The sequence below is a fragment of the Anomaloglossus baeobatrachus genome, chromosome 4, assembly GCF_048569485.1.
Source record: "Anomaloglossus baeobatrachus isolate aAnoBae1 chromosome 4, aAnoBae1.hap1, whole genome shotgun sequence".
In the NCBI taxonomy this organism is placed as follows: domain Eukaryota; kingdom Metazoa; phylum Chordata; class Amphibia; order Anura; family Aromobatidae; genus Anomaloglossus; species Anomaloglossus baeobatrachus.
Window position 1 is genome coordinate 44757603 of NC_134356.1, and position 13641 is coordinate 44771243.

General features: G+C 64.7%; 1 protein-coding gene across 1 annotated transcript in view; it reads left to right on the forward strand.

The window, feature by feature from the left end:
* The first annotated feature begins 977 nt into the window (after positions 1 to 977).
* The window catches only part of RNF145 (ring finger protein 145), a 124610-nt gene continuing 111946 nt past the window's right edge, over positions 978 to 13641 (forward strand). The window contains 2 exon segments of the mRNA XM_075344288.1: positions 978 to 1152; positions 11611 to 11826. Coding sequence (XP_075200403.1) covers positions 11643 to 11826 — 184 coding nt within the window. The 5' untranslated portion in view covers positions 978 to 1152; positions 11611 to 11642.

A 13641-nucleotide genomic window follows, 5' to 3' on the forward strand; every position in this document is an offset into this window, starting at 1 on the left:
GGCACCAGACCACCAGGCAGTGCTGCAGAGGACGGGACCCGGACGAGCTCCCACCAAGAGGGCAGCGGCACCCAGAGACTTGGTTTACCACGTTGTCAGCGTCTGCTTTCCTTCTGAGTGAGTATCTGCTTAACCCCTGCTACCAGCGAGTCTGCGCTCCCCCTTCACTCCATCCCATCATCCAGGGTCCCGGGGCTTTCCCTACCCGTGGAGGGTGTCATCTCGCTGCCCCACTCCATCACCCCGGGTACTCCCAACGGCAGCGGCGGGTACTCCCTATTAACGCACACCACGGGTGTCGTCACAAACTATATAACTCCCCTGTAAATAATCCCCCATCACGTTTTGGAGTGACCCTGAGCCCCCAATTCCGGAGACCCTCGAGCCACGAGTAGCGACACCCGGATCCGAGCGGTTCGACCGTTGCTGGGGAGGTACACGTCTGGGACACACTCACTGCCTCCTGCCCTCCACTACACGCTCATACACTGCAAAGATGAGAGGCCCAGTGCAGTGCTACTATCCTTATACACCTGTAATTCAGAGTGACAGGAGCTGCTCTCATTGCTCCCCCTTCCTTCTGGGACATGCCTGCTATTAACCTCTTACATGCTGCTGTCAGCATTTAGGAGTTGCAATCCAGCCAGGACCTCAGTTCAGGCGGCCATTGATTTCCCTGTGACAGGATAGCAGGGAACTGATGGGTAGCTTTGACAGTGGAAGGGGAAAAAAATAAAAACGAAAAATGGAAAATCACCGGATGGTGAAGGGTTAAAACGCCTATCCTTTTGGTTATGCGCATGCGCGCTGTACGACACACGTCTCTTCCAGTATGAGGGCGGGGTTGGCCGTGGTGACTGAGCGCGCATGCGCAGTGCCGCCGCTGTTTGTTATTGTGGGCGGGTTGCGGGCTGTGAATGTGGATGTGAGCGGCCCGGAGGATCGTGGTGGCCGCCGGAAATCCGTGAGAAAAATCCGTGAGAAAGAAGAGCTCGGACGAGGGGCCCGGACTGAGGAGAGGCCCCGCTGTGCGGGAGAGAGGGCGGGCGGGAGAGGCTGTCAGCAGGCGGCGCTGTGCGGTGTGACGTGAGCGGAGAGCGGGCCGCAGGCCTCAGCTATGGATCCCGGGAGACACTGAGGAGACGCAGACAGGTAGATAGGGGAGGCGGGAGGGACGACCGGAGCCTGAACTCAGGGCAGCGGAGCAGGGGCCGGGGGCAACCAGTGTGTGCACTGCCTGCATAGGGGCCCGCACTGTGCGACCTATAGGGGGCCCACACTGTTATATAGGGGGGCCCCCCGTACTGTGCGACCTATAGGCGGCCCACACTGTTCCAAAGGGAGAGCCCCTGTACTGTGCGACCTATGGGGGGTGCCCTGCACTGCGATCTATGGGGGGGGGTCCCACACACTGTTATAAAGGGGGGGGGCCTCTGCACTGGGCTTCACTGTCACCTATGGGGGGGCCCTGTGCCTTGCGACCTATGGGATGGGGGGGGCCCTGCGCCTTGCGACCTATGGGGGGGGCCCTGCGCCTTGCGACCTATGGGGGGGGGCCCTGCGCCTTGCGACCTATGGGGGGGGCCCTGCGCCTTGCGACCTATGGGGGGGGGCCCTGCGCCTTGCGACCTATGGGGGGGGCCCTGCGCCTTGCGACCTATGGGGGGGGCCCTGCGCCTTGCGACCTATGGGGGGGGCCCTGCGCCTTGCGACCTATGGGGGGGGCCCTGCGCCTTGCGACCTATGGGGGGGGCCCTGCGCCTTGCGACCTATGGGGGGGGGCCCTGCGCCTTGCGACCTATGGGGGGGGCCCTGCGCCTTGCGACCTATGGGGGGGGCCCTGCGCCTTGCGACCTATGGGGGGGGGCCCTGCGCCTTGCGACCTATGGGGGGGGCCCTGCGCCTTGCGACCTATGGGTGGGGGGGCCCTGCGCCTTGCGACCTATGGGGGGGGGCCCTGCGCCTTGCGACCTATGAGAGGGTGGGGGGGGCCCTGCGCCTTGCGACCTATGAGAGGGTGGGGGGGGCCCTGCGCCTTGCGACCTATGAGAGGGTGGGGGGGGCCCTGCGCCTTGCGACCTATGAGAGGGTGGGGGGGGCCCTGCGCCTTGCGACCTATGAGAGGGTGGGGGGGGCCCTGCGCCTTGCGACCTATGAGAGGGTGGGGGGGGCCCTGCGCCTTGCGACCTATGAGAGGGTGGGGGGGGCCCTGCGCCTTGCGACCTATGAGAGGGTGGGGGGGACCCTGCGCCTTGCGACCTATGAGAGGGTGGGGGGGACCCTGCGCCTTGCGACCTATGAGAGGGTGGGGGGGACCCTGCGCCTTGCGACCTATGAGAGGGTGGGGGGGACCCTGCGCCTTGCGACCTATGAGAGGGTGGGGGGGACCCTGCGCCTTGCGACCTATGAGAGGGTGGGGGGGACCCTGCGCCTTGCGACCTATGAGAGGGTGGGGGGGACCCTGCGCCTTGCGACCTATGAGAGGGTGGGGGGGACCCTGCGCCTTGCGACCTATGAGAGGGTGGGGGGGGACCCTGCGCCTTGCGACCTATGAGAGGGTGGGGGGGACCCTGCGCCTTGCGACCTATGAGAGGGTGGGGGGGACCCTGCGCCTTGCGACCTATGAGAGGGTGGGGGGGACCCTGCGCCTTGCGACCTATGAGAGGGTGGGGGGGACCCTGCGCCTTGCGACCTATGAGAGGGTGGGGGGGACCCTGCGCCTTGCGACCTATGAGAGGGTGGGGGGGACCCTGCGCCTTGCGACCTATGAGAGGGTGGGGGGGACCCTGCGCCTTGCGACCTATGAGAGGGTGGGGGGGACCCTGCGCCTTGCGACCTATGAGAGGGTGGGGGGGACCCTGCGCCTTGCGACCTATGAGAGGGTGGGGGGGACCCTGCGCCTTGCGACCTATGAGAGGGTGGGGGGGACCCTGCGCCTTGCGACCTATGAGAGGGTGGGGGGGACCCTGCGCCTTGCGACCTATGAGAGGGTGGGGGGGACCCTGCGCCTTGCGACCTATGAGAGGGTGGGGGGGACCCTGCGCCTTGCGACCTATGAGAGGGTGGGGGGGACCCTGCGCCTTGCGACCTATGAGAGGGTGGGGGGGACCCTGCGCCTTGCGACCTATGAGAGGGTGGGGGGGACCCTGCGCCTTGCGACCTATGAGAGGGTGGGGGGGACCCTGCGCCTTGCGACCTATGAGAGGGTGGGGGGGACCCTGCGCCTTGCGACCTATGAGAGGGTGGGGGGGACCCTGCGCCTTGCGACCTATGAGAGGGTGGGGGGGACCCTGCGCCTTGCGACCTATGAGAGGGTGGGGGGGACCCTGCGCCTTGCGACCTATGAGAGGGTGGGGGGGACCCTGCGCCTTGCGACCTATGAGAGGGTGGGGGGGACCCTGCGCCTTGCGACCTATGAGAGGGTGGGGGGGACCCTGCGCCTTGCGACCTATGAGAGGGTGGGGGGGACCCTGCGCCTTGCGACCTATGAGAGGGTGGGGGGGACCCTGCGCCTTGCGACCTATGAGAGGGTGGGGGGGACCCTGCGCCTTGCGACCTATGAGAGGGTGGGGGGGACCCTGCGCCTTGCGACCTATGAGAGGGTGGGGGGGACCCTGCGCCTTGCGACCTATGAGAGGGTGGGGGGGACCCTGCGCCTTGCGACCTATGAGAGGGTGGGGGGGACCCTGCGCCTTGCGACCTATGAGAGGGTGGGGGGGACCCTGCGCCTTGCGACCTATGAGAGGGTGGGGGGGACCCTGCGCCTTGCGACCTATGAGAGGGTGGGGGGGACCCTGCGCCTTGCGACCTATGAGAGGGTGGGGGGGACCCTGCGCCTTGCGACCTATGAGAGGGTGGGGGGGACCCTGCGCCTTGCGACCTATGAGAGGGTGGGGGGGACCCTGCGCCTTGCGACCTATGAGAGGGTGGGGGGGACCCTGCGCCTTGCGACCTATGAGAGGGTGGGGGGGACCCTGCGCCTTGCGACCTATGAGAGGGTGGGGGGGACCCTGCGCCTTGCGACCTATGAGAGGGTGGGGGGGACCCTGCGCCTTGCGACCTATGAGAGGGTGGGGGGGACCCTGCGCCTTGCGACCTATGAGAGGGTGGGGGGGACCCTGCGCCTTGCGACCTATGAGAGGGTGGGGGGGACCCTGCGCCTTGCGACCTATGAGAGGGTGGGGGGGACCCTGCGCCTTGCGACCTATGAGAGGGTGGGGGGGACCCTGCGCCTTGCGACCTATGAGAGGGTGGGGGGGACCCTGCGCCTTGCGACCTATGAGAGGGTGGGGGGGACCCTGCGCCTTGCGACCTATGAGAGGGTGGGGGGGACCCTGCGCCTTGCGACCTATGAGAGGGTGGGGGGGACCCTGCGCCTTGCGACCTATGAGAGGGTGGGGGGGACCCTGCGCCTTGCGACCTATGAGAGGGTGGGGGGGACCCTGCGCCTTGCGACCTATGAGAGGGTGGGGGGGACCCTGCGCCTTGCGACCTATGAGAGGGTGGGGGGGACCCTGCGCCTTGCGACCTATGAGAGGGTGGGGGGGACCCTGCGCCTTGCGACCTATGAGAGGGTGGGGGGGACCCTGCGCCTTGCGACCTATGAGAGGGTGGGGGGGACCCTGCGCCTTGCGACCTATGAGAGGGTGGGGGGGACCCTGCGCCTTGCGACCTATGAGAGGGTGGGGGGGACCCTGCGCCTTGCGACCTATGAGAGGGTGGGGGGGACCCTGCGCCTTGCGACCTATGAGAGGGTGGGGGGGACCCTGCGCCTTGCGACCTATGAGAGGGTGGGGGGGACCCTGCGCCTTGCGACCTATGAGAGGGTGGGGGGGACCCTGCGCCTTGCGACCTATGAGAGGGTGGGGGGGACCCTGCGCCTTGCGACCTATGAGAGGGTGGGGGGGACCCTGCGCCTTGCGACCTATGAGAGGGTGGGGGGGACCCTGCGCCTTGCGACCTATGAGAGGGTGGGGGGGACCCTGCGCCTTGCGACCTATGAGAGGGTGGGGGGGACCCTGCGCCTTGCGACCTATGAGAGGGTGGGGGGGACCCTGCGCCTTGCGACCTATGAGAGGGTGGGGGGGACCCTGCGCCTTGCGACCTATGAGAGGGTGGGGGGGACCCTGCGCCTTGCGACCTATGAGAGGGTGGGGGGGACCCTGCGCCTTGCGACCTATGAGAGGGTGGGGGGGACCCTGCGCCTTGCGACCTATGAGAGGGTGGGGGGGACCCTGCGCCTTGCGACCTATGAGAGGGTGGGGGGGACCCTGCGCCTTGCGACCTATGAGAGGGTGGGGGGGACCCTGCGCCTTGCGACCTATGAGAGGGTGGGGGGGACCCTGCGCCTTGCGACCTATGAGAGGGTGGGGGGGACCCTGCGCCTTGCGACCTATGAGAGGGTGGGGGGGACCCTGCGCCTTGCGACCTATGAGAGGGTGGGGGGGACCCTGCGCCTTGCGACCTATGAGAGGGTGGGGGGGACCCTGCGCCTTGCGACCTATGAGAGGGTGGGGGGGACCCTGCGCCTTGCGACCTATGAGAGGGTGGGGGGGACCCTGCGCCTTGCGACCTATGAGAGGGTGGGGGGGACCCTGCGCCTTGCGACCTATGAGAGGGTGGGGGGGACCCTGCGCCTTGCGACCTATGAGAGGGTGGGGGGGACCCTGCGCCTTGCGACCTATGAGAGGGTGGGGGGGACCCTGCGCCTTGCGACCTATGAGAGGGTGGGGGGGACCCTGCGCCTTGCGACCTATGAGAGGGTGGGGGGGACCCTGCGCCTTGCGACCTATGAGAGGGTGGGGGGGACCCTGCGCCTTGCGACCTATGAGAGGGTGGGGGGGACCCTGCGCCTTGCGACCTATGAGAGGGTGGGGGGGACCCTGCGCCTTGCGACCTATGAGAGGGTGGGGGGGACCCTGCGCCTTGCGACCTATGAGAGGGTGGGGGGGACCCTGCGCCTTGCGACCTATGAGAGGGTGGGGGGGACCCTGCGCCTTGCGACCTATGAGAGGGTGGGGGGGACCCTGCGCCTTGCGACCTATGAGAGGGTGGGGGGGACCCTGCGCCTTGCGACCTATGAGAGGGTGGGGGGGACCCTGCGCCTTGCGACCTATGAGAGGGTGGGGGGGACCCTGCGCCTTGCGACCTATGAGAGGGTGGGGGGGACCCTGCGCCTTGCGACCTATGAGAGGGTGGGGGGGACCCTGCGCCTTGCGACCTATGAGAGGGTGGGGGGGACCCTGCGCCTTGCGACCTATGAGAGGGTGGGGGGGACCCTGCGCCTTGCGACCTATGAGAGGGTGGGGGGGACCCTGCGCCTTGCGACCTATGAGAGGGTGGGGGGGACCCTGCGCCTTGCGACCTATGAGAGGGTGGGGGGGACCCTGCGCCTTGCGACCTATGAGAGGGTGGGGGGGACCCTGCGCCTTGCGACCTATGAGAGGGTGGGGGGGACCCTGCGCCTTGCGACCTATGAGAGGGTGGGGGGGACCCTGCGCCTTGCGACCTATGAGAGGGTGGGGGGGGACCCTGCGCCTTGCGACCTATGAGAGGGTGGGGGGGGACCTGCGCCTTGCGACCTATGAGAGGGTGGGGGGACCCTGCGCCTTGCGACTATGAGAGGGTGGGGGGGACCCTGCGCCTTGCGACTATGAGAGGGTGGGGGGGACCCTGCGCCTTGCGACCTATGAGAGGGTGGGGGGGACCCTGCGCCTTGCGACCTATGAGAGGGGTGGGGGGGGACCCTGCGCCTTGCGACCTATGAGAGGGTGGGGGGGACCCTGCGCCTTGCGACCTATGAGAGGGTGGGGGGGACCCTGCGCCTTGCGACCTATGAGAGGGTGGGGGGACCCTGCGCTTGCGACCTATGAGAGGGTGGGGGGGACCCTGCGCCTTGCGACCTATGAGAGGGTGGGGGGGACCCTGCGCCTTGCGACCTATGAGAGGGTGGGGGGGACCCTGCGCCTTGCGACCTATGAGAGGGTGGGGGGGACCCTGCGCCTTGCGACCTATGAGAGGGTGGGGGGGACCCTGCGCCTTGCGACCTATGAGAGGGTGGGGGGGGACCCTGCGCCTTGCGACCTATGAGAGGGTGGGGGGACCCTGCGCCTTGCGACCTATGAGAGGGTGGGGGGGACCCTGCGCCTTGCGACCTATGAGAGGGTGGGGGGGACCCTGCGCCTTGCGACCTATGAGAGGGTGGGGGGGACCCTGCGCCTTGCGACCTATGAGAGGGTGGGGGGGACCCTGCGCCTTGCGACCTATGAGAGGGTGGGGGGGACCCTGCGCCTTGCGACCTATGAGAGGGTGGGGGGGACCCTGCGCCTTGCGACCTATGAGAGGGTGGGGGGGACCCTGCGCCTTGCGACCTATGAGAGGGTGGGGGGGACCCTGCGCCTTGCGACCTATGAGAGGTGGGGGGGACCCTGCGCCTTGCGACCTATGAGAGGGTGGGGGGGACCCTGCGCCTTGCGACCTATGAGAGGGTGGGGGGGGACCCTGCGCCTTGCGACCTATGAGAGGGTGGGGGGGACCCTGCGCCTTGCGACCTATGAGAGGGTGGGGGGGACCCTGCGCCTTGCGACCTATGAGAGGGTGGGGGGGGACCCTGCGCCTTGCGACCTATGAGAGGGTGGGGGGGGACCCTGCGCCTTGCGACCTATGAGAGGGTGGGGGGGGACCCTGCGCCTTGCGACCTATGAGAGGGTGGGGGGGGACCCTGCGCCTTGCGACCTATGAGAGGGTGGGGGGACCCTGCGCCTTGCGACCTATGAGAGGGTGGGGGGGGACCCTGCGCCTTGCGACCTATGAGAGGGTGGGGGGGACCCTGCGCCTTGCGACCTATGAGAGGGTGGGGGGGGACCCTGCGCCTTGCGACCTATGAGAGGGTGGGGGGGGACCCTGCGCCTTGCGACCTATGAGAGGGTGGGGGGGACCCTGCGCCTTGCGACCTATGAGAGGGTGGGGGGGACCCTGCGCCTTGCGACCTATGAGAGGGTGGGGGGGACCCTGCGCCTTGCGACCTATGAGAGGGTGGGGGGGACCCTGCGCCTTGCGACCTATGAGAGGGTGGGGGGGACCCTGCGCCTTGCGACCTATGAGAGGGTGGGGGGGACCCTGCGCCTTGCGACCTATGAGAGGGTGGGGGGGACCCTGCGCCTTGCGACCTATGAGAGGGTGGGGGGGGACCCTGCGCCTTGCGACCTATGAGAGGGTGGGGGGGACCCTGCGCCTTGCGACCTATGAGAGGGTGGGGGGGACCCTGCGCCTTGCGACCTATGAGAGGGTGGGGGGGGACCCTGCGCCTTGCGACCTATGAGAGGGTGGGGGGGACCCTGCGCCTTGCGACCTATGAGAGGGTGGGGGGGGACCCTGCGCCTTGCGACCTATGAGAGGGTGGGGGGGACCCTGCGCCTTGCGACCTATGAGAGGGTGGGGGGGACCCTGCGCCTTGCGACCTATGAGAGGGTGGGGGGGACCCTGCGCCTTGCGACCTATGAGAGGGTGGGGGGGACCCTGCGCCTTGCGACCTATGAGAGGGTGGGGGGGGACCCTGCGCCTTGCGACCTATGAGAGGGTGGGGGGGGACCCTGCGCCTTGCGACCTATGAGAGGGTGGGGGGGGACCCTGCGCCTTGCGACCTATGAGAGGGTGGGGGGGGACCCTGCGCCTTGCGACCTATGAGAGGGTGGGGGGGGACCCTGCGCCTTGCGACCTATGAGAGGGTGGGGGGGGGACCCTGCGCCTTGCGACCTATGAGAGGGTGGGGGGGGACCCTGCGCCTTGCGACCTATGAGAGGGTGGGGGGGGACCCTGCGCCTTGCGACCTATGAGAGGGTGGGGGGGGACCCTGCGCCTTGCGACCTATGAGAGGGTGGGGGGGGGACCCTGCGCCTTGCGACCTATGAGAGGGTGGGGGGGGACCCTGCGCCTTGCGACCTATGAGAGGGTGGGGGGGGACCCTGCGCCTTGCGACCTATGAGAGGGTGGGGGGGGGACCCTGCGCCTTGCGACCTATGAGAGGGTGGGGGGGCCCTGCGCCTTGCGACCTATGAGAGGGGTGGGGGGGGGGGGCCTGCGCCTTGCGACCTATGAGGGGGGGGGGGGCCCTGCGCCTTGCGACCTATGAGAGGGGGGGGGGGGGGCCCTGCGCCTTGCGACCTATGAGAGGGGGCGGGGGGGGGGGCCCTGCGCCTTGCGACCTATGAGAGGGGGGGGGGGGGGGGCCCTGCGCCTTGCGACCTATGAGAGGGTGGGGGGGACCCTGCGCCTTGCGACCTATGAGAGGGGGGGGGGGGGGCCCTGCGCCTTGCGACCTATGAGAGGGGGGGGGGCCCTCTGCGCCGTGCATCCAACATCTGGCTTTCAACATTTGCACCTCCCCTATGACCCCCATCGCACAGTGTATCTGAACTTTGCTTTTTCTCTGTGTGTAACCTACCCCGTGAGTCTTGGGGTGATTTACACCCGGATGCTGACTTCTAGGGCTGTTACACCCAATATCCGTTACAGGGGTGAGTAGAGAGGGAGCCGATTTTAGGGATCCTGAAGACGAGAGACCTCCAATAATGCAGCTACGTGTGCGGAATATGAAGGGAGGACCAAGAAGGCCAAATGTTGGTGCACTTGGTCTTATTGTCCGCACTGCTGCTTTTGTGTATTCTGTAGGAGAAAGAGTACAGAGGCCTGAGATATGGAACTGTGTGTGTGTGTGTGTGTGTGGGCGGGCCGTGGCATGGCCGGGGTGTGTGTGTGGGCCGTGGCATGGCCGGGGTGTGTGTGTGTGGGCCGTGGCATGGCCGGGGGTGTGTGTGGGCCGTGGCATGGCCGGGGTGTGTGTGGGCCGTGGCATGGCCGGGGTGTGTGTGGGCCGTGCATGGCCGGGGTGTGGGTGTGTGTGGGCCGTGGCATGGCCGGGGTGTGTGTGTGTGTGTGGGCCGTGGCATGGCCGGGGTGTGTGTGTGTGTGGGCCGTGGCATGGCCGGGGTGTGTGTGTGTGGGCCGTGGCATGGCCGGGGTGTGTGTGTGTGGGCCGTGGCATGGCCGGGGTGTGTGTGTGTGGGCCGTGGCATGGCGGGGTGTGGGTGTGTGTGTGGGCCGTGGCATGGCGGGGTGTGTGTGTGTGGCATGGCCGGTGTGTGTGTGTGTGGCATGGCCGGGGTGTGGGCCGTGGCATGGCCGGGGTGTGTGTGGGCCGTGGCATGGCCGGGGTGTGTGTGGGCCGTGGCATGGCCGGGGTGTGTGTGGGCCGTGGCATGGCCGGGGTGTGTGTGGGCCGTGGCATGGCCGGGGTGTGTGTGGGCCGTGGCATGGCCGGGGTGTGTGTGGGCCGTGGCATGGCCGGGGTGTGTGTGGGCCGTGGCATGGCCGGGGTGTGTGTGGGCCGTGGCATGGCCGGGGTGTGTGTGGGCCGTGGCATGGCCGGGGTGTGTGTGGGCCGTGGCATGGCCGGGGTGTGTGTGGGGGGGCCGTGGCATGGGCAGGTGATGGCTCTGTGCCGCTCTACCTGTCTGCACCGCTCCGTGTTTGATCTCTATAACTGTTTGTTTTATGTCTGGGATTTTCCGTTCTCTTTAATCTTTGTGCCCTTCTATTGTTGGGTCAGGCGTCTCCAGAGTGTAACCTCTGAGTTAGCAGCCTGCGCTCAGTTTCCAGCGTCACGTCGGCCGTCGCTTGCTGCATTATATTTCACTAGTGAACAGCAGACCCGTTGGCCCCTGTTGCCGCTGGGCCCCTGTTGCCGCTGGGCCCCTGTTGCCGCTGGGCCCCTGTTGCCGCTGGGCCCCTGTTGCCGCTGGGCCCCTGTTGCCGCTGGGCCCCTGTTGCCGCTGGGCCCCCTGTTGCCGCTGGGCCCCTGTTGCCGCTGGGCCCCTGTTGCCGCTGGGCCCCTGTTGCCGCTGGGCCCCTGTTGCCGCTCATCTGAGGAGGTAACCCCGGGAAACCTCTGATTGTTGCCGCCACCAGGCTTAAAATATAAAACTAATCTCTTGTATGGACACATTGGTGCTCTTTGGATGGGAGCGGTGAGTGCAGACGGCCCCTTATCTCGCTGACCTACGCCGGAGGCCTCCTTGAACTTTCCTCTGTGATGTGTCTGTGGGAGATAAGACATGGAGGCATCGCACCACACTGGAACCACGTCATGATTTCTCTTCAGGCTATTGCCATCTGTGCTCAGCCGTAGACAACACTATAAACTTATAACCTCCAGCCCTGTGGGAATACCCCATTTAAAGTGTAAAGAAAAAAAACAAAACACTTGCAGTGTAAAGCATGGTGGAGGAAAAAGCACAGGACCCTGAGTATATTAGTTTAGACACTGGCATCCTTTTTGATAATGGTCCCAGAGGTGCGGACGGTTACCCTGAGGGTATATATGCTGTATCCCGCCCGGTGTCCCCGGACGTTTCAGGTTATCAATGGTTCCTTATAATAGGATCACCTACGCTCAGGCGGCACTCCTAATTCCCCGGGTGTCTGCGGCGATGCTAAACATAGTAGTGCGCAGGTTTCTCCCCGCTATATATAGAGCCGTGTAATCCTCTGACGATCTGTTTGTGTGATCATTAACACTTCCAATGTTTGTGCTTTTTTTTTTTTTCTCCGCAGCTTGCCTTTAATCTGCTCCAAAGGGAACCAGCATGGGCGCAAAAGAGAAACTGGAGGCCATGTTGAATGTGGCCCTGCGCGTGCCGAGCATCATGCTGCTAGACGTCTTGTACCGGTGGGACGTCAGCTCCTTCTTCCAGCAGATCCAAAGAAGTAACCTCAACAACAACCCTCTCTTCCAGTACAAGTACCTGGCGCTCAACCTGCATTATGTGGGTACGTTTTGTCGGGGCTCATGCTCCTGGTTCCCCTGCACGGGGGGGACATCCGAGAATATACAGGGATACGTATGGCCGATGGTTGCAGATTGGTTTTGTTTAAGTGACTGGGATGGGGTAGCCACATGTCGGACGCAGCACAGCTGTTCTGCTGATTGGTGAAGGTCCCACGGATCACATTCCGGTCCCTGAAGGCTTCACTAAAGTGACCGGTCAGTGGCCATAAGAACTCATTCCTGATCACTGGGCCTATGTATTAATAGCAACGACTAGCCGATCAGATCTCTTGTGCTGCCTGATATGCATCATTGTTGGCAGCACATATCTCCTTGTAAACACCAAAGTATGCGGACCGTGTTATTGATCATCCAACCCTGCATAGTTTGCATTGGACTTGATATAAATGCCGATCAACTTGGTAAATCATTATTTTGGGCCTCTGCAAATCGTTTTATATGTATGTCATAACCCCTTAAAAGTCAATTCACATTGCTGACCACTAGTTGTCTCCCTTCTGTATAGCTTGCTGTTCACTTGAGTCAGAGACTGATTATGGAAGTGGGGGGCGGCTTTTTGCGTTCGTGCGGGTAGTGGGGGCGGCTTTTTGCATCTGCGCGGGTAGTGGGGGGGCGGCTTTTTGCGTCTGCGCGGGTAGTGGGGGCGGCTTTTTGCGTCTGCGCGGGTAGTGGGGGCGGCTTTTTGCATCTGCGCGGGTAGTGGGGGCGTTTTTTGGGTCTGCGCGGGCAATGGGGGGGGCGGTTTTTTGGGTCTGCGCGGGCAATGGGGGGGGGGGGGCGGCTTGTTGGGTCTGCGCGGGAAGTGGGGGGCGGCTTGTTGGGTCTGCGCGGGAAGTGGGGGGCGGCTTGTTGGGTCTGCGCGGGAAGTGGGGGGCGGCTTGTTGGGTCTGCGCGGGAAGTGGGGGGCGGCTTTTTGGGTCTGCGCGGGAAGTGGGGGGCGGCTTTTTGGGTCTGCGCGGGAAGTGGGGGGCGGCTTTTTGGGTCTGCGCGGGAAGTGGGGGGCGGCTTTTTGGGTCTGCGCGGAAGTGGGGGGCGGCTTTTTGGGTCTGCGCGGGAAGTGGGGGGCGGCTTTTTGGGTCTGCGCGGGAAGTGGGGGCGGGTCCTTGTGTTTGCGTGGGTAGTGGGGACGGCTTTTTGTCTTTGCGCGGGTAGTGGGGGCGGGTCCTTTGTCTCTCCTTTCCTATGTATCAGACTGCATACATGGATAATGTAGAATCAGGCTTTCAGTACAGGGCAGGCAAGCAATTAGACAGTGGCAGGAGTAATGTTTGCTGGGAAGTGTGAAAAAGGAAGTACCAGCTCCTATAGTGCTGGCAGATTGCTGATGAAGAGTGTCCTGCCACTTAAAAATGAAGGCAAGTTGCAGAAAGTGGACGCTTGTACCATTCCTGGACCTATGAGGACAGGTTTTTATTAAAACTCTGACTGCGCCTAGTCCTTTTCATATTCTTGGTGCCCTGTACAGGGAGCAGCCTGAACAGTTTTGTGTCCTGTCTGTGGGGAGAGGGGAGGCTGCGAGTGACCGCAAGCAGAGAAATCTGTCTGATATTGTCCCCTGTCCTGTGCGACCTCCAGTGACCCCATAGTCGGGGAGCAAGTAACTGGAGGGATTGCATTTATTTATTTATTTTTACTATAGGACTAAGAATATAATTATTTGCATATGTAATCACACCCTGCTCCTAATTGTTTGGCTGTGTGAGGCACCAATAGAAACTGGTTTGCTAAATTAAATACAGTTATATAAGGGCCGAGCTCCATTATAAAGTATATTGTAGTGTTACTCAGCGCTGACA